The sequence below is a fragment of the Stegodyphus dumicola genome, chromosome 7, assembly GCF_044657685.1.
Source record: "Stegodyphus dumicola isolate Sdum_Otavi_A_Nest chromosome 7, ASM4465768v1".
NCBI classification, from domain to species: Eukaryota; Metazoa; Arthropoda; class Arachnida; order Araneae; family Eresidae; genus Stegodyphus; species Stegodyphus dumicola.
In genome coordinates, this window is record NC_140774.1 from 153221657 (window position 1) to 153241667 (window position 20011).

A 20011-nucleotide genomic window follows, 5' to 3' on the forward strand; every position below is an offset into this window, starting at 1 on the left:
CATCTCTTTTATTAGGCAGGTAATAAACCAAACCAAACATAACGTTCGTAATTAGTAGCCACTGTGTTAATATTACCAGAAGCATCTAGCATCTTTGTGAAAATGCGGTCTGCTATCCATACATTTCGGTTTCAAAATTCTCTTCAGTATTCTCTGATCTGTAGCTGACAGATAGTGAGATTAATTGACCAGATCATAGTTGCCAAGTCCACTTCTCTTTGTAATTTTTACGGTCGAATGTATAAACACAGAAATTTCATAAATTGATTTTTCATAAAGAAAAAACTCTATTAATTCATATTTAAATTTGTTTATATACTGTTTTCCTTCTTTTTTACTTTGCAGTGGTTATTATGAATGTGCATGTCTGAGCTTATGACATTCGTGATATCTGTTTTCTCTGGAGTATGTCCGGAACATGTAGAATTGCATTGGGGGCTTTCAGAGCTTTTATGCAGGATCTTTTTTCCTAACTTATATGAAGTTCATTATTTTTTATATTGAAAAATTGCAGTTCTCGCTTGGGGCATTCCCCATTAAATGCAACATTACCATTATACATATTTCAAAGGAAAATGCATGCACACACCCTCAATCATTTACTCACACACTTACACAGGAAAATGGAATAAATATAAATGGAAAAGTCTGACTGAATATGCAGCATTTCTTTTTTTTTTTTTTCCTACCTTTTCAGTGTGTGCAGTATGGTATTTTTTGCAGTCAATAGAATATTGACAATGCAAAGTTTAAATGTTTATTACTGGAAAATTTTTATTATTGGAAAATTTTATTATTGGAAAAGTTATCCTATCAAAAAATATCTAAATGAGTCAATTCTGGAGAACTTTGTTATAAAGTCCAAAATCCGGACTCGTTGGGACTTCGGCGATTCCATATTTGGGATTTTTCCAGATATTAGATCATCAATTTAAATCTGGTAAGATGGCATGCAGAAATTATACAATTAAAAATATGAAATCGTAATTTATGAAATAAAGAACAATTATGATTTAAAGGGTATCAAAATTTACAGAAATAAAAGCTTAATATTTATTTGTTTACTTTATTAAACATTTCTTTCAATGTAAATTGTTTAAGTTGCTTTCACAAAAAATTCAAAAAGTTCATTTTATCCCCCCTTATATTATATACAGTTGACTTTCCAATGCCATACTCCTTGTGTAATTTTGAGACAGATTGTAGATTCTTTGGCAGCTCCAGAATTGGAAACTCTTTTTGAAATAATCGAAAGTTCAAGCTTAGTTTTTGTAAAATTGCCGTAATAATAACAGGCTGCAAAAAATAATAAGTTTGATCAAATTAGAAGATTAGGGAGCAGCACAGTCTGCTACATTATCGTAAATGCCTTAGAATTAGTAAAGATAATTTTAGCCTAGCTTATTAGCTTCTGTTATACATTATTGGCTATGTATCACAAGTTTGGCGATGAAAACTAAGTTGTTTCGCTAAATTTTGTCTTGCTGCCATTGCATACTGAATGAAGCCTGAATTGTATTAGTTTAGTTGTTAATTATATTATTTCTTGCACATGCTTAAAATTAATCCAAATCCTGAATAAATAAAATCCGACATATACTTAAGGCTTTATCTAGGGCCGGCGCTAGATACCGCCTAGTGCAGTCTCTACGGGTCCTAAATTCTGCTACAAAGAACCTTCCTAAGTTCTAAATTTTCACTGTGCCTAAACGTTGGATCTCAGTGCTTTCCCTAAATCATAAAAAACTTCTCATCCCTTAATTTTGCTGCTCGGTGCTTCCCCAAATTCCAAAAATTTCATCTTCCCTAAATTCTGCCGTCCGGTGCCGACATATTCTGCTCCTGCTTCTGGGTTTATTGTGAATAAGATATCAGTTATTCTTAGTTAAAATAGCACTAAATGTAATATTTTGGCCTATGAGTTTCATTAACAAAATCCATTTTTAGCATATAAAAAGAAATTTTTGTTGAATTTTTCCTCGTCAACATTTCTTAGAGCATTTAAAAATCTATAATCATCGCCAAGAGTAATGTTAGCATAAAAGATTGGCATATTCTTGTTATTCAATTCCTAATATAAAAAAAAGTTTAGACATCACTGCATGATTTATTACTGAAGCTGTTGTGTATTGATAAACATGCGGTGATGAAAGCAAAATAGTATAATAAATAATGACTCGCCAGGTCGGCATCAGGGATAAAAAATAGGTGAATGTTTGGGTTTGAGATGTATGCCAAGCAGATAGTCAGCTACGGAGCCAAATTATTAATCTCATAAATTTATGCCTACATAATTGTTTTTCCATAACGAGGTATTTTTTTTAGAGCCTAAGTGAAATTAAGAATCGGAATTTTTAAGTGGAAATCTCTACGTGTTTTATTATGGAAGGAAAAATGAAATGCGCATGTGTAAAGCGTTAAAAAAAATAATAATGTTGGTGGCTTTGAGGTCTGGATTTTAGATCATTCCGGATAATGGACATCCGGATTTCGGACTTTGTACTGTAATAAGTTAAACTATCTGCAGTGATATGCTTTCTGTGAAATTTTGATATGAAATTGTGATTTATTTGTGTTTGTATAGTGCAGTGGTGGTTCTATTATTGTAATAAACAGTTTGTGTTCTACTAAAGTGGGATAATAGTACTTTTTAGGTGTTCCATATTAATGGTGTATTAAAAAAATAAAGATCACTGATTTTGAGTGATATGTAGCTTCAAGCATTAATCTTCTACAGGTGTAACCATGGAGGTGGGAAAGTAATGAGGAGCCAACCCTGCACTATGAATGTAGCACTGCTCCGAGGCTTCGGCCTCCAAATGGGGTGTTTTTTGTTTATATTCAGAAGTTCCCATGACAGCACTTTGAATAGTATTTTGACACATGACAGTTCCAAATTGAAAAATGGGACACTTTCGCATAAAACAAACATTCATTGTGTGATGGATAATAGCAATTTGTATAATTTAGTGACATTTATGCAAAAATCACATCTTGGTTATTTTTTGATAACATTTCCTTGATTTCTATACTAATTATTAAATGTATCTAAATTTATAATAACTTTAACATTAAATTGAAATCCTGTTGACAAATATGTTTATAAAACTATTTAAGCAAAAATTGTTTGTACATGAAAGCAATCTGTTAAAAGGTATTGTAATGCAAATTCTATGAGATGCGTACATAAGGAAGTAATAAAGAAGAGTTTTAGAATATGTATTGTTGAAATTAAGGGTAAAAAATATCTGATAAGTATAATTAAAAGAATTATACCCTTACATCTTATAATAACTCAGTTACAAGTTTTAAATAATATTTAAAAAATAAAATAATATAAGATATTCAGAGAAAGTTAAGTACACGGAAAGAAAGATGCCTTAGAAGCTAAAAAACGATGTCAAATTTGAGAAGTGTTTTAGGAAGAAACTCTATAAATAGAAAAGAAGTAATGCATAGTTTTAATATTAATAATAAAATAAGCTTTGATCTTAATTTTTGTAATCCTTAACCCTTTCCGGCGCATTGTGTTTGGTGTGAACACACCAAAAATATTCCCTCTTTAGATACTGAAAATAATCGATAAAGATCACAAAACTGCACTAATGGTTACTTTTAATCTCTTTTATGAATAATAGATGCAGCACCACACAAGCAAATCATTAACGTTGAGATATATTCTGTTTTTAAAGACACTGATTTTTCAAAGAAATGTTTCAGATTTTTTTCAAAAATATAATATCAATGAATATCAATGAAAAAAATCTTTACATAATTTTGTTGTTCGTATGCTAATCTGCCTATTCTGTATTACTTTTAATTTTTATCTTTGAAATATTGCATATAGTGAACCTTCAGTGTATGGTGTGTTTGGACTGAACACACTGTACTGGTAGCGCCTGTCTTGTGGGAGTGAGTCACAGAATCTGGTCTCGTGCTTCAAACACGGGGAAGGCTGAGAGCACAGATTTATTTCTATTTGTTTTTATTCTTTTCTATTTTTGGTTTTGAAGATCCCAATGCTTTGTTTTCACTTAGCTATTTGATTTTCAGCGAGAGCAGACCTTTTTTTCTCTTGCTTTCATCGTGCGTAGTTTGCTTAGTTTTGATTTCTGTAAATTTTTACTTGTATATATATTTAATAATTATTTTTTTCTAGTCAATAGTTAATTTTAAATATTATAGTATTTTAATTATTTTTCTTATAAATTTTAAATTTGTGTAAATGACTCGGAGAGGTCTCAGCATTGCCGAAGCAATGAGAGTTTCCCTTCCCCCCATTTTTTTTGGGGGGGGGTAGAGTAGCAGGCCTCACCGTGGTGCACCCTGGGTTATGCTAAATCTGCTACAGAGATCAGATTCTACTGTTTTTAAATCATAGACAAAGTATTTTACTGTAATACATGCTTCACAGCAATACTCACCTATCGCAGCTCGTGTGGCTCAGTGTGTTCGCTTCGGACATACCTACAAAATGGAAACGGTTTGTGCAATCTTTGTAAAATTATCCCTGCATACCCTCCTAGTCCTAAATAGACTGCCTACAATTTTTTTTGGTAAAATTCCAACTTTAAAGAGTAGTGTGCCAGAAAGGGTTAACTGAATAAAATAGAATTACCTTAAAATTTTTTTCTAATGTAATTAACAAAAACTTGTTAAAATATTTCATTCAAATAAAACCATTCTGAGCAACCTGTTCTGTAAAAAGTATAGCATTTTATTCCATTCAGAATGAAATGTTGCTTAAAAATGTATTCTTTTCACATACTTAGGGCTCTGAAATACTGTAGAAAAAGAAAATATATACCTTTATATGCATATTTACGGTGTAATTAAAAAATATTTACATCCAATCGAGTGAAAACCCATTGATCAATGGTAAGTCACTGAAAATTTTGGTCACCACAAAGGGATTGCCAGTGCTCCAAAGCGGTGTATGGGAAACCGGTTAGGGCTCTCCTCTTACTTCCTACTTCCATGGGTGTAATAGATTTTTTTGATATAGCTTGTAGGATTTTTTTTAATTCCAATTCTTACTGTTTTGACTGTTTGCATAAATGTTTTGTGCCATAGTTTATCTCTAAAACATAAGTCCAGAACTTAATTACTGATCAATTCTAATAAAAGACAGAAATGTTTATATTGGTAACTCGTATATTATGTAATATTAATTTGTAAGTTAAATTTCGTATATTTTGATACACTTGGCACTGATGTATTAATGCAACCAATTTGATACAATACTGCATTTTTTTGGATGAAAAGATAAGTTATTTATCAGGTTCAAGTTGGTGATTTTTGTGACTTTTTTAATGAATGATTGCCAGATTATTGATATTTATATTGTAAGTTCGCAAACATATGTGTCGATAGGAAAAAAAAAAATTAGCAATTTAAAATACAAATTTTAATTAATAAACAAGGATTATATATTTAAAATATTACAATTTTTATGAAATCTTGAAATTTTTGTGCACTTTTATTCTCCTCATATACACAGTGATCTGTTTTTCCCTTTAAAAACCTTCAGAACACGAACCTCGATGTTGTATATCAGCTGTCTACAAAATGCTCCTCATCATTGTTTCTTTCAGCAGTTTTGTGGCAAAATACTGCATTCATGTAAGAAATTTACCACTGTTTCTTCGATTGCTGGCAGAGTCCACTAGCACAAATTTTAAAATTGACTTTAAATCAAAACACATCACAGTTTGGCTAGAAAAACCATTGGAACTTGATATACAACTAAAAGAATGCACATAGAAATGGTGGTGGTGTGTGACCAAAGGATTATTATGAGCATGGTTGCCAGTCAAAATGTGCCAACTTCTACTGATGTGGTTGTGATAATATATAAGTATCGAACGCTCTATATATGTGTACAATAATGAAACCACTTTTCAAATATTTACTGCTAAAATTTCCTATTCACATTTTCCTGTCTTTGTGTTCTCTGTCTCTTAGTATTCAAATAAATAAAGCTTCACATTAAATTGAGCAAAAAGTGTTCTACAAAAATTACAGCTATCTTTAAATTATTATATTTGGTTAAAAATTTATTTCTGTAAATAATTATTAAAAATTTTTAAAGTTTTTTTCAAATTTTTACTGTAATAGGAAAAAGGACATTAGGTAGTTAGATTTACTGAGACTGAAATTTTTATGAAATGCGGCATGTTCATAAAAATTTCAGTTTTTATGAATTTCAGTTATTATTCAAATTAAGAAAATGTATGTTGAATCTGAGATGTTATTTTATAATCATTACTGACTGAATTCTCACAACAACTCAAAAGAAGTTAGGAAGTGATTAAATAAATGAATTAAAGATAATTTTTTTGTTTGTTTGGAGGGAGGTTTTAGGAAAATGAATCTTCACATGTGGAATCTTTAATAAATCTAATTCTTTATAAATTATAAGTTTAAATTGTAAAATTTTACTGTACTTAATAATTAACAATTATTTTTTACAGGAGGACAGCTTTTCGCTTCAACAATTAAAAGTTGTTATGGAACGTCATCTGCTCACGTTTAACTTTTAATGCAGGCTCTTCATTTAAGGAAAGAAATGCATATGAATTAACTGAAGGGCCTGTTTCATTCAGCATTCCTAATGGCTAGTGGGAAAGATTCAAATATTGTTAGCTCTGATGATGAGATATTGTGTCCTGTTGACAAACATAAACGAAAACGGAAGGTCATCCTGAGTAGTGAATCTGAAGATGAAGATAGTGATCTTGAGGTTAAAACAAAGAGGACTGTCAAACCTCTGAAGTGTGAAAGTGAAGATGAAATACTTGATAATTATAGAAATGAATCGAAAGCTTTTGGTTCTGATACAAAATTTTGTAAGTATTGAAGTGTATTCTAATTGGATGCATAACTTAATACCATATTGATGTGAAAGTATTCTTTCTTAAACCTGAGAATTGATGAAATGGGTTTCTTCCAGTCCATCATTTATCAAAATTTTCTGAGTTCTATGCTAATTTTCTTAAAAATATTATCTCACCATGGTAAGGAACATAAAAAATATGATGCCCAAGTCTATGAACTTCAAGTCCAAAAAAAAAAAAAAAAAAAAAAAAAAATTAAATGTCATTTTTTTTTTAATCTTTCAGTGTTGCAGAGCCACACAATAATAAAAGGATTTGATCATCAAAGTGAAGATTTATATAATATTTACTATTGAATCTAATATAGCATGCAGCATGTTCCTGTATATGTTTTTAAAAGATATCTGGTAAAAGGAGTAGAATCTGGCATTGATTGTACATATTGGTGTACAATATTAAATGACTGCTTTGCTGATTAAAAATTGTTTGGAAATAAATATCCTTGCTAATTCAAAATTGTCACAGTTGAAAACAGATACCTGCATTTCTATTCATGCTTAGAATATGCAAATAAGATTTGATTTTGTTTGGTCTATTTGATTATGGTAAAACACTCAAGACTATCTGCCTAAGGCGAGGTATATTTTTGTAAAGAACTTTCTAAAGAAAACTGGCTTGTATCCAAGCTACATATGGGCAAAATCGGGAAAATGCTCATGCAGCCAGCCAGTTTGCCTGGAATCGAATCCAAGTCAAACTACTGCTCAGCTTTTGGTGGGCTTTATGCAAATAAGGAAGATAAGGGGGGGGGAATAAAATACACGTTGTGTGTCTTTTAAGTGAGTAATGAGTACATGAGCATTTAGGTATTGTTAAGTACATCTGAGAGATATCGTTTAAATGTATTACATTGGTGGCCAGTAATTGTAAATTGGAAGTTGATCAGTTTACATTCTTAAGTGCATTTCTGTGGTAGACTTAAAGTCAAGCATCAGCAAAAAGTTATTCTTATCTGATCTGAGAGCTGTAAAAATTATAAGAATGTATTAGGTTACTGTTTACCAATATCTGTGTGCTGTCGTTGGTAAAGATTTAAGTAGCTAGTACATGAAGCAGCCTATGCACTGTATCCTCCTTCTCTTTTATTCTGCAGCAGGGATTCCTTAAGATGGTGTTTCCTATATTGCTATTGAAAATTCAAATGATTGGGCAGAAGTTCCCCCATTATTGATGAGTCAAGCTTACTTGAATATTGATTTTTCAATATATATTTATTTGGAAAGAGCATAAACTTTCTGTTGAACGACTCGCGTGAGCAGGTTGCATGATACAGGCTCCAGCACATAGTACAGTACAAAGTCTTTAATCCGGACCTCGAAGCTACAAACTTTCTGCGCATGCAAAATGTTTACGCATGTGCATAGTACCTTTACACATGCGCATAATACATTTATGCATGCACATTAATTGTATAACAGACGGTATAAGCTAGGCTAAAATTATCTATTATCTATTTCAGTTAATGTTGCAGATTGCGTTGTTCTTTAATCTTCTAATTGGATTTGGCTTATTATTTTTTTAAGACTGTTAGAGCAATTTTATAAAAATTAAGTTTGAACTTTCGATTATGTCAAAAAGAGTTTCTGATTCTGGAGCTGCCAAAGGATCTACAAAGCGAAAGCATGTTTCGATGTACTGCTTCGATAGTGAAGAAAGTGACAGAGAGGTTATTGAAAATGAAAAAATTTCGATTCACAAGTTAGTCGGTATTCCCGACACAGCAATTACAGGACTTGAACAGTGGAACTGAACAAGAAATTATGTATGTTTATAGAATTAAAGAGAAAGTATTAGCACAAAAAACGAAGCAACTTAAAACAACTTACATTGAAAGAAATGTTTAATAAAGTAAACAAATAAATATTAAGCTTTTTTTTTTTTTGTAAATTTTGATACCTTTTAGATCATCATAATTGCTCTTTATTTCATAAATTGTGGTTTTATATTTTTAATTATAATTTCTGCATGCCATCTTACCAGATTTAAATTGATGATTTATAATCGGGAAAAAACCCTAATCCGGAATCGCCGATTTGTACTGTATAATCATGTGTGTAATAGTAAGGTAAATTGATAGCGATTATGACTAGCATTTGAAAGGTGGTAATTCTAGAATAGCAGAATACTCTGGATGCTGAAAAAAACTCAGTCAAGTCAGAAAATTCCAATGTTGTATGCTGTGTTTCTTTGGTTAATAATTTCTCTAATGGCTGAATTTTAAAATCTTCTCATAGGTGGGACTTTTGTGCTGTTTGTGGTGAAATCATTAATTAAAATATCTAACTCATTCCTTGTGTGTATCATGGGTAAAGTATGCTGGGTGTTGCTCAGATCTTTGAAATATCCATTCCAGTTAGTAATAAGGGCTGTTTTGAGTGATGTGCTATAGTTACCGAGTTAATTCGACCCTGTTAACCCTCTCGCTGTGCATCCCGCGATTTCCACAGGCAATGTAGAAGTAGCAAAATTTGTGCAACGCGCAATTTCTGCGGGGATGAATTTTTGCCGTCTATTTGCCGTTTTTGCTCTTTTCCCATTCAAGGCTTCCTTTCAGCTTTTCTGTGATGTTTAATTGTTTATTTAGATGTGGGCTAACAGATAGCATTAATTGTCCTCATTTCTGCCAATTATACAAGAATACGTAATGTAGCATTTTGTGCGTTCTTTTCAGAGTTCAAAGATATCTGGCAGGAAGCGTTTTGCGAGTAATTCCTGACGATATTTCCGACACTGATAGTGATCTTGTAGTTCACACTGATAGTAGTTCTGACTCTGATTTCAAGTACAGTCAAAAGTCGTTAATCCGGACTCGTCGGGACTTCGGCGATTCTGGATTATCGATTTTTCCGGATTATAGATCATCAATTTAAATCTCGTAAGATGACATGCAGAAATTCTAAAATTAAAAATATGAAACCGTAATTTATGAAATAAAGAACAATTATGATCTAAATGGGTATCAAAATTTACAGAAAAAAAAAAGGCTTAATATTTATTTGTTTACTTTATTAAACATTTCTTTCAATGTAAGTTGTTTAAATTGCTTCATTTTATGTGATAATACTTTCTCTTTAATTCTATAAACAGACATGATTTCTTGTTCAGTTACAAAGTTTCGCTGTTCAAGTCCTATAATTGCTGTGCCGAGAATACCGACTAACTTGTCAATCGAAATTTTTTCGTTTTCACTAACCTCTCTGTCACCTTCTTCATGTCTTTATCCATTTTTTTGCAGCAATTCCACTTTTTGTTTGATGGACATCGAAACATACTTTCGTTTTGTAGATCCTTTGGGAGCTTCAGCATCAGAAATTCTATTTGACATAATCGAAAGTTCAAGTTTACTTTTATAAAATTGCTCTTACAGTCTGCAAAAAATAATAAGCTGGATCCAATTCAAAGATTAAGGAACAACACAATCATCAACATCAACTGAAATAGATAATTAGATAATTTTAGCTTATACCGTCCGTTATACATTACACGCGCATGCGAAAACGTATTCTGTGCTTGCGTACACGCAAATGCGCAGTCATAAAGGTCTTACACACACGCGTAAACGTGGTGCATGCGCAGAAAGTTTTTAGCTTTGAGGTCCGGATTATGGGTATCTGAATTAACGACTTTTGACTGTATATTGAAGATAGGTATAGCGAAACTGATGAGAATTTCTCGGATTCCTCTCCAGATAGTGATGAATCTGGAAATTCAGTTTCTATTGAAAACGTTCAACAGTGGTGCAAAATTGATATGCAAAATATTACATTATGCAAATATTTTCATTAGTATACATATTTTACTTTTGTATTTTAAAAAATAAATCATAATTTAACCAATATTAATTTTCAAAATTTTTCTTTTATATCATCATGCTTCAATTTCAAGAACAACCTTTTTCAATGATCTAATTCTATATTGAAAAAAAAAAAAAAAAAAAAAACTCTTTTACAAAAATTTTTTGTATATTTAAACTCTAAAATATATGTAGATTTGAAATATATAATTAAAGAAATACACATTTTTTGAACCTATTTTGATAAACCAAGTACGCAGTGAGAGGGTAATGCTCTCGATATAAGTTGGAACTGTAATATTTTTGAACAGAAAAAAATCCAAAATGCATGGAATACCAGCACTAGTGTGTTGAGTAACTTGGGACTGCGATATCCAGGTTAGCTTTTCTGGCAAAGTCATGTATGAGGTTAACTGTCTGTTAAGAGTAGTGCAGTTCATTATCTGCAACAGGCATTAAAATCTCAACCTATGTTAATATGACTGTTTATGTTCAACAGAGACTGCATATCTTTATATACAACTCCAACTGAATTTCTGGATCAGATATAGGTGGAGATAATGGTGAATAGTGAATTGTATGGTGTAATAGCTATTACATCTACAGCTGAAAGCTGTGGTAATGTTATATTATAGTGAGGAATGGAGAGTAGGAGTAGGACTACTAAAAGTAGGAGACCTCCCTAGGCATTTTCGCCAACAGTAGGGCTTCCTGCCACTGAACCGTCCAGTCGAAGAGTAACATATTTTGGAGCATAAAAATAATTGTGTGGCCCAAGCATCTGTTCCCCTTGGATTTGTTTATTTTTATCAAAGATTTGGTTAATTTCAGGCATAAATTAAACATTTTTAGAAAATCAGAGATATCTTTTTGTTTATTGATTTTGCCTTTTAAAATTTGAAATATTTTTAACCTTTTAAAATTTGAAAAATATTTTTAAAGCACTTATTTATTTATCATTATGATATCCAATCATGTGTGTATCAGCATATCAGCTGAGTGTGATTGATATGATTGTGTTTATTCACATTATTTTTATTAGCATTACTTGCATTAATTAAATTATCACCTGTCTGTGCAGCAATAACTGGTTCAGGATTTCTGTTAATTTGGCTGTTTTTAGAAATTTGCTTTGATTTTTTAACATTTGGGCAAAGCTAATGCCAGGTTTAAAAGCTTTTCTAGGCTTGGTATTTCAGGACTTAGGGAAATGCTGGACTTTGGAAATGCCGTGAAATGAAGTGGAGTTTCCTGTATTATTACAATTGATACACTTTGGGTTTGAAATAACAGTTCGTGGAGCCATTTTTGGCAGTTGAGCCATTGAGGTTTTTTTTTTTTTTTTTTTTTTTTTTTTTAAATGTATTTTCCCAACAAGACTGAAAAAAGCATCAAGTCTGCAATGCTATAAATTTTTTGAGCTATTTCATTTTGGATGGCATTGAATAAAATCAGAAGCATAAGAGCCTTCGTTTTCCTACAGGTGAGCTGAGGTATTTTTTGTGTTGAGAAACTTCTGTCTGTGAGTTCATTTGCAATTTTATTTTTGTTGGTTGTAGCAGGTAGCCCACGAATGATAGCTTTGATTGGTTTATTATATTTAGAATTTAATGTATAGTTCTATGTGTTTTTCTTTAAATAGTGTGCTGAGTGTCCTATGATTTTCTGCACTATAAGGTAAGATTTTTAGATAATCATCATTTAACTTGCCTAGAAATGTGGCTTCTGTAGGTTGTGATAGTTGACTTAAGAAGCCCTCAAAAGTTAATGTACCAGGATTTACCATGGTAGGATGAATACCTGGATCTTTAGTATCCTGTTGTTGCTACACAGGTTGAGCTTCTGGGGTTACATTTTTATTTTATCCACTATTTTCAGTGTTATTTTTTAAGGCATCAAATTTATTTGAAGAGGCTGGGTCTGCTTAATCTTATTCACTTTGATATATTTAGCTGTTTTATTTGGCAATGTAAAACCTTCATTATCATTAGTCTTATTTGTGCATACATAAACATTTTGAGAAATATTTTTCTTTTGATAGTACTTCTGTTGGGTACTAAACCAGAGGTATTAAAGTTAACGTACCTCTTATTTCAGTAGCCTTCCTCCGTAGAAGTTGTTGAACTAAAATGTTTGCAACTCTAGTATCCGTGTCTGTTATGGCAAATCTTTCTGTAGTCCAAGGAATGTGTCCTACTTTTTTCAGTTTATCAAGGTAGTAGTTTTGTATATAGTTGGTCAAGCCTCCCTCAGATGAAGTGCTAGCCTCAACATTAATTGCATCAATTTACATGTTTGCAGGGTTGCCTAACGGTGGAAAATCATCTCCATTCACAGCCATAATGTCTTATGTCTCACATTCATGAGTGCTGGAATAGGAAATAGGTTCCGGAATTATTGTTCGAACATTGTATTTCAGACTTGCTTTTTGTAGTGAATATTTTTAACTTTTTAAAATTTGCAAAATATTTTTAAAGCACTTATTTATTTATCATTATGATATCCAATCATGTGTGTATCAGCATATCAGCCGAGTGCGATTGATATGATTTTAGCACATGAGAAAGCAATGGTAATAGCGTATTAACTTTAATCTGTTGTCTTGGTTAAAGTTGCTGAGTTTTCCAACATTAATCTTAAGCTATATGTTATGTATTAATTTTTTGCTTAATGTTAAATGATTGAAATAATTAGGAATAACCACGTCATTGTAATAATAACCTTCTTAAATATATATATACTCAAAGCTGCTTTATTTATTGTTGAACATTTAAAATGCAGTGGTTCGAAAAACCAACATTTATTACAGAGCAATATGCAGAGAGAGAAAATGTTTTCAGAGGTTTTATATATATAACTTAACAGCAGATCATGGTTTAACAAATCACAAACAAGACACAGAAAACAACCATTCAAAATAACATAAAGAAAATATAAACAAATAAAATAGGATTAAGTTTCAGAATGCATTGGACCTGACAGAAAGCTATAATTCTTTTTAACCATTAAGAATGCGATTACAAATATCTCAACATTTATATACATAATTTTTATAATTGCAAACAAAATTGAAATCTGTCCATAAATCTATAGCAGAAAGTTCTCCTTTCTGTGCAGTTTTTAACTTAGACAACATTTTCTTACTTTAATTTAAATTACATTACTTATTAATATAACCACAAAGTATGTAACCTGTATATCAAAACCTAGAGAATTAATTATCCTTAGGTTGAACAGCAATAATTGGTTTTAAGAAAGTTATATTTAACACAGCAGTTTTTTTTTATTATGAGAGTAGTAAAAAAAAAAAAAAAAAAAAAAAAAAAAAAAAAAAAAAAATGGCAACTTGCATAAAGTAAATTTTATTGAAAAGAAGAGAGGACAGTCTTGAACAAATTAATATACATGAAGGAAAAAAAGAACAGTTTTAATAATAAATAACAATAATTACTACTATGTAAATTTAAATAAATGGTAGTAAGAAATAATTTTAATTTTATATTTATATAGTAATGGCAACACTCAGTTACTAGTTTATTTTGTAATATTTGAATAATAATAGGTTTAAAAGATAATTCTACTTCCCTCTATATTTAATTAATTTTACCTTATTTTAGTGTGTATTTTAGCACAATTTAATTGTGTTTAAAGTTTTCATTCAGTTCTATTTTATGTATATTTTTAAATTATTGTTTTGGCAGATTTTTTTGGACTATTTTTATTAATTATTCACCCCTAATTTTTCATATTTATATAGTCTCATTGGTTTAGAGAACAAGCTTTTAACCTCCTAAAATTATAGTTGTTGAAACTCTTGTAAACTGAAATAGGTACTAATCCATTAAAGCCATACCATGCATATTTGGTGCCGTATTAGCTTATTTCTCCATGCCTTTAGCTCGATTTTGGACAAAACAGAATAGTCAGGAATATTAATAAAGAACATTCTTTTATTTCATTATAGAATCCTTAAAGACCTCTTGTGTAGGAAGAATATGGCCTACATAATTTTTCTTCATTTTGTGAATTAATCTTCATGAATTTCCATAATTCTGTGGTGCTCATCCATTTTAATGTTAGGGGAAATACTAAGAAATATATGCATACCTGTGTTATGTAATTAATTCAGTCAGCCATTGTGTTTTGATTCATTTGAAGCAAGCTTTGATTTGCTAAATTCAATGGACATTAACTTTGATACCATAAGTAAATTAATCATATGCCAGTAATGGAAGAAATGTATAATTTAACAATTTACATTTGTGTTCAAACACTTTTTCTTGCTGCCATGAACAGCAATATATGGGGGGAGGGAGGCCCAAGTAATATGGCTATAGTGGAAAAATACTTGAAATGTGTATAATCAGAGTTAAAATTTCAGTATTAGTTAAAAGTCAGTAAGCTAATTCATGCAGCTTTGTCCAAGAATGTAGATTATACCCAAGCTTGGAAAGATAAGTATAGGGTGGGGAATCAATTGATACTAGACACAAAATTGATGACAATGTGCATACCAACTATCATACAGCTTTATAAACTTCTATGGGTTTGAAAATATCAACTAGGATAGTAAGACAAATATTATTTAACAATACAATAAAAACTTGTGGAACCAATTAAAAAGGACAGAATTAATTTGTTACGGCAAAAAGCAATATATTTAGGCTGAAAAACTTTTAGTATGAGATATTGCCAAATCAAAAAGTAAGTAAAGCATTCGTTGATATTTTAGTATACCTAAATGATTATTATTCAGTTCTGTTACCTTTTAAAATTTTATTTAAAATTTTTCTTTCTTTTTTATTTGTGTATATATTTCCTTGTAAAAATCAGAGAAATTATCTTATTATTTCATGGGTAAACTAATCTTCTGTATTAATAAAGAAATATTGTAATACGTTTGTAAGTTGCCAGAAGATGCCTTTAACTGTACAAGTGGCACATCCTTTTAGATCTGCTCATGAAGAACTGTTTTTAAATAGCATCTGTTAGCTAAATTTGTATAGTTATAATAGTCTCTGTTATCATAAACTTCTATTCATTAGGCTTATATTTGCATCATTAAAGAAAAGTAAGAAATTAAAAAAATAATTTAAATTACAAAGTTGATATATATTAATGAACAAAATATCTCATGCCAAGTAAAGGTGGATATGCTACTGAGGGGATTAAGGTAGAATATTGGTCAGGGACCTGATGAATATTAAAGGTCTAAGAAAGACAAAAACATTTGTATTTTTTTTAGCTGAAACAATTAAAAATATTGCATTGCTGAGAAAATAATCCTGATATGAATCCAATCGAAATTTTTTTTTTTTATTAAAAAATGAAAATTTATGTAAAAGAGGATAACTCAGTGATGTCACTTTAAGCTTCATTGAAGTTATGTTTCTGTGATATGGATATATATAAATGAGCAAAGTATTAATTGGATGAATATTTAAATGTGTATCAAAATGCTCAGAAAAGCCAATCGTTTTCATATTTAATTATTCTCAATATATTAAAATTTTTGTATTTTCAATAGGCTAAATCTACTATATTTGAAAATACTACTTTTAAGTATGATAATTTATGCACATCTCTAACCTTATTATAATTAATGAGGTACTATAACTAGACCATCAATACAAATATTTTGCTGTCTTGGCGCTGAAAAGCTAAAAATTATGCTTGCTTTAAAAAAGTCCCCCCCTTTTTTTTCAGGAATACAATGTAGTTTTTTTTTTAAATCTTTGAAAACCTGTATTTTAATTTATTTTCATTGAATTTATTATTTTCTTCTTTGAAAAAATATAGTAGCCCCCAACACTGAAGACGATGGGTTAGCAATGAATGATTTCAGTGATAGTGAACAAGCAGAAAAGTGTGCCATTTGCCTGAATAAGTTCCATGGCCAAGATATTGCTACCCCAGAGACATGTGATCATATGTTTTGTCTAGATTGCTTACAGGAATGGGCAAAGGCAAGTATTAGTTACAATAATTTTTACTTGTATTACTTGCTTATAAGTATCAACACTCAAAATTTCATAAACTAAAGCATATTTTTAATGCTTTATGTGCTATTTAAGTTGTAGAAAATATATAGAAATTAAAGCTTTTATTAAATAATTAAAAGAAATAACTGTAATCTATAAAAAGTTGCTTTTATGTTGCTTTCTCTTTCTGTTTAAATTAAAATTTATAGAATATTTCTTTCTTATGATCTTGGTGTAAATATTTTTGTTATAAGAACATTAGATGTACATATCATTGTTGAGTTAAAAATTAGTAAACCAAATCTTATTTCCATAATACAATTTTATTATGGCTTAACTTTTTCTAATTTAGTTTAGAACGCATACCATTATCAATGTACTTCAATACATATAATGGTGTGAAAATGTATAATAACAATTAATGCTGATTTAATAATTTTTAAATAAGTACCTGATTACTATTTTTAATTTTTTAATAATATGTTAATAACACTTCTTTAAGTTTATTTTTTGCTTTATTTTATATACAGAGTACATTTACAAAGTTTCAGGACTCACCCTCCCCCAAATTCGAGCAACTCTGCCAGATGATAATTGACAGCTTTTATTACTATGACATCTCATCATGTTTTCCTGAAATAATGCTTGTTTATGGAGCAAATTTTCAGTACTTTCTGATTATCTGACTGTGTCCGAAAAACCACGAACATATTGGTGGCTTTTCAGAGAAATAATGTTCCTTCCACAGTAGGGTGGGTGATGTTCAAAATTTTTCCCTAGCTAATGTGCCAAAGACGAGCCATTTTCAAAATGGTTGTATACAGTACAAAGTCCGAAATCCAGGCTCGTCGGGACTTCGGCGATTCAGGATTTCAGATTTTTCTGAATATTAGATCATCAGTTTAAATCTAGTAAGATGTGATGCAGAAATGATAAAAAAAATATGAAATCACGATTTATGAAAAAATGAAATACAGATGAAATAATAAGTCTTTAATCCAGACGTCCATAATCCAGAATGATCTCTCATCCGAAAGCATGTTTCAATGTCCATCAAACAAAAAGTAGAATTGCTGCAAAAAATGGATAAAGGCATGAAGAAAGTGACAGAGAGGTTAGTGAAAACGAAAAAATTTCAATTGACAAGTTACTCAGTATTCTTGGCACAGCAATGACAGGACTTGAACAGCGGAACTTTGTAACTGAACAAGAAGTTATGTCTGTTTATAGAATTAAAGAGAAAGTATTAGCACATAAAACGAAGCAACTTAAACAATTTACATTGAAAGAAATGTTTAATAAAGTAAACAAATAAATATTAAGTTTTTTTTGTAAGTTTTGATACAAATAAATATTAAGTTTTTTTTGTAAGTTTTGATACCCTTTAGATCATAATTGCTCTTTATTTCATAAATTATGTTTTCATATTAATTGTATAATTTCTGCATGCCATCTTACCAGATTTAAATTGATGATCTATAATCTGGAAAAAAAATCGCCGAAGTTCCGATGAGTCAAGATTAAAGACTTTGTACTGTATTTATGATCTAAAGGGTATCAACATTTACAAAAACAAAAACAAACAAACAAAAAAAAAAAAAAAAAAAAAAAAAAAAAAGCTTAATATTTATTTGTTTACCTTATTAAACATTTTTTTCAATGTAAGTTATTTAAGTTGCTTCATTTTTTGTGCTAATACTTTCTCTTTAATTCTGTAGACAGACATAATCTCTTGTTTAGTTGTATTGTTGAAGTCCTGTAACTGCTGTTTCGAGAATTCCAACTAACTTGTCAATCGAAATTTTCTTGTTTTCAGTAACTTCTCTGTGACTTTCTTCACTGTCGGTAACGGTATTTTTTGGATTTAGAACTATACTACAGATTTCGATATTCATTAATTGATTGATGATTGAGAAGCATTGTGATCACAATGAAAATCTTTTATATCATTTTCATTTATTACCACTTCTCCACATTCTTTAAAAAATATGTTAATTGGAAAATTTAATCTTTGGTTTGCGATATCCAAAATCCTTTAAAATTAGAGGTTATTGTAATCAAATTTAGCTATCTTTCACTATACCTATTTGGCTATGCATAATGGGCTTGGCGACTAACGACAAGTTGTTCCATTAAATTTTATATTGCTTCTATAACACACTGAGACAATTAAGCCTGAATTGTATTAGTTATTTATTAAAGTTACGTCTATTTCTTGCACATGCTTAAGGCTTATCAGAGTTCTGAATAAATAAATTCCCACATATACTTAAACATTATTGAGGGCTGGTGCTAGATATCTTACCGCATGATGGAGTCTTTGTGGGTCCTAAATTCTGCGACTCCATGCGGCCATACAAACCATAGCAGTGGTTCTGGGCTTATGTGAATAACAAAGTTATTCTTAATTCATTCTTATTAATTCTTAATTAATTATTCAGTTATTCTTAATTCAAATAGCTCTAAATGTAGTCTTTGGGTCTATGAGTATCATTAACAAAATCTATTATTAGCATATGGAAAGAAATTTTTAAAAAATTTTTCCTCGTCAACTTTTTTCAACGCATTTAGCTTAAATCTGTAATCATCGCCAAGGGTATTGCCAACATAAAAGGTTACCATACTCCTTTAATATTCAATTACTAACATAAAAAAAAAAAAAAAAAATGTTTAAGCATCAATACATGAGTCATTGCTCAAGATGTCATATTTTGATACACATGCAGTGATAAAATCATTATAAATAATGATTTGCCATGCTGGCATCAGATCAACGATGTATCTATGTGGAATGTTTTGGTTTGAGATGTGTGCCAAACAGAGTGTAAAGCCTGTTAGAAAAATGTTGGTGGTTTTGAGGTCTGGATTTTAAATCATTTTAGATAATGAACATCCGGATTTCGGACTTAGTACTGTATTAAGAATTCCATAATAGAGCAATCAATCAATGAAATTAAAAAAGCAAGAAACACTGGTAATATGAAATATTTTTCAAGATATCCTTCTTTCAACGATGTTGTTCTCCCCATAAGCATAGTGATCTGTTTTCGCTAAAAAAGATATCAGAGAATTTAATTACCAGATAATTATATAAGTCAAGATTACAGACCAGCAGAAATACACATGTGCCATTTGGATTGCCACATTAATTATTTTGTTGACACACTATATGAATATTTTTTCGTGACTTTCATTTGGGGGCTAAAATGATCAGAAAGTGCTGCATTTTCTATGCAGTTAATTGTTTGCTTTGATTTAGAGAAAATATGCTGTCATGGATTTGGAAGTTTAATTATTCCATGTCATGATTTGATCCAGATGACTGACATTATTTTTTTTCC

The 20011-nt window shown here is 30.3% G+C and overlaps 1 protein-coding gene across 2 annotated transcripts in view; it reads left to right on the forward strand.

Annotated features, from left to right (window-relative positions):
* The window catches only part of LOC118199317 (uncharacterized), a 106936-nt gene that overhangs the window by 7776 nt on the left and 79149 nt on the right, over window positions 1-20011 (forward strand). For both annotated transcript variants that reach the window (XM_085820933.1, XM_085820932.1), the window contains exons 2-3: window positions 6474-6848; window positions 16489-16655. In XM_085820933.1, coding sequence (XP_085677059.1) covers window positions 6614-6848; window positions 16489-16655 — 402 coding nt within the window. In that variant the 5' untranslated portion in view covers window positions 6474-6613. The remainder of the gene's footprint in view (window positions 1-6473; window positions 6849-16488; window positions 16656-20011) is intronic.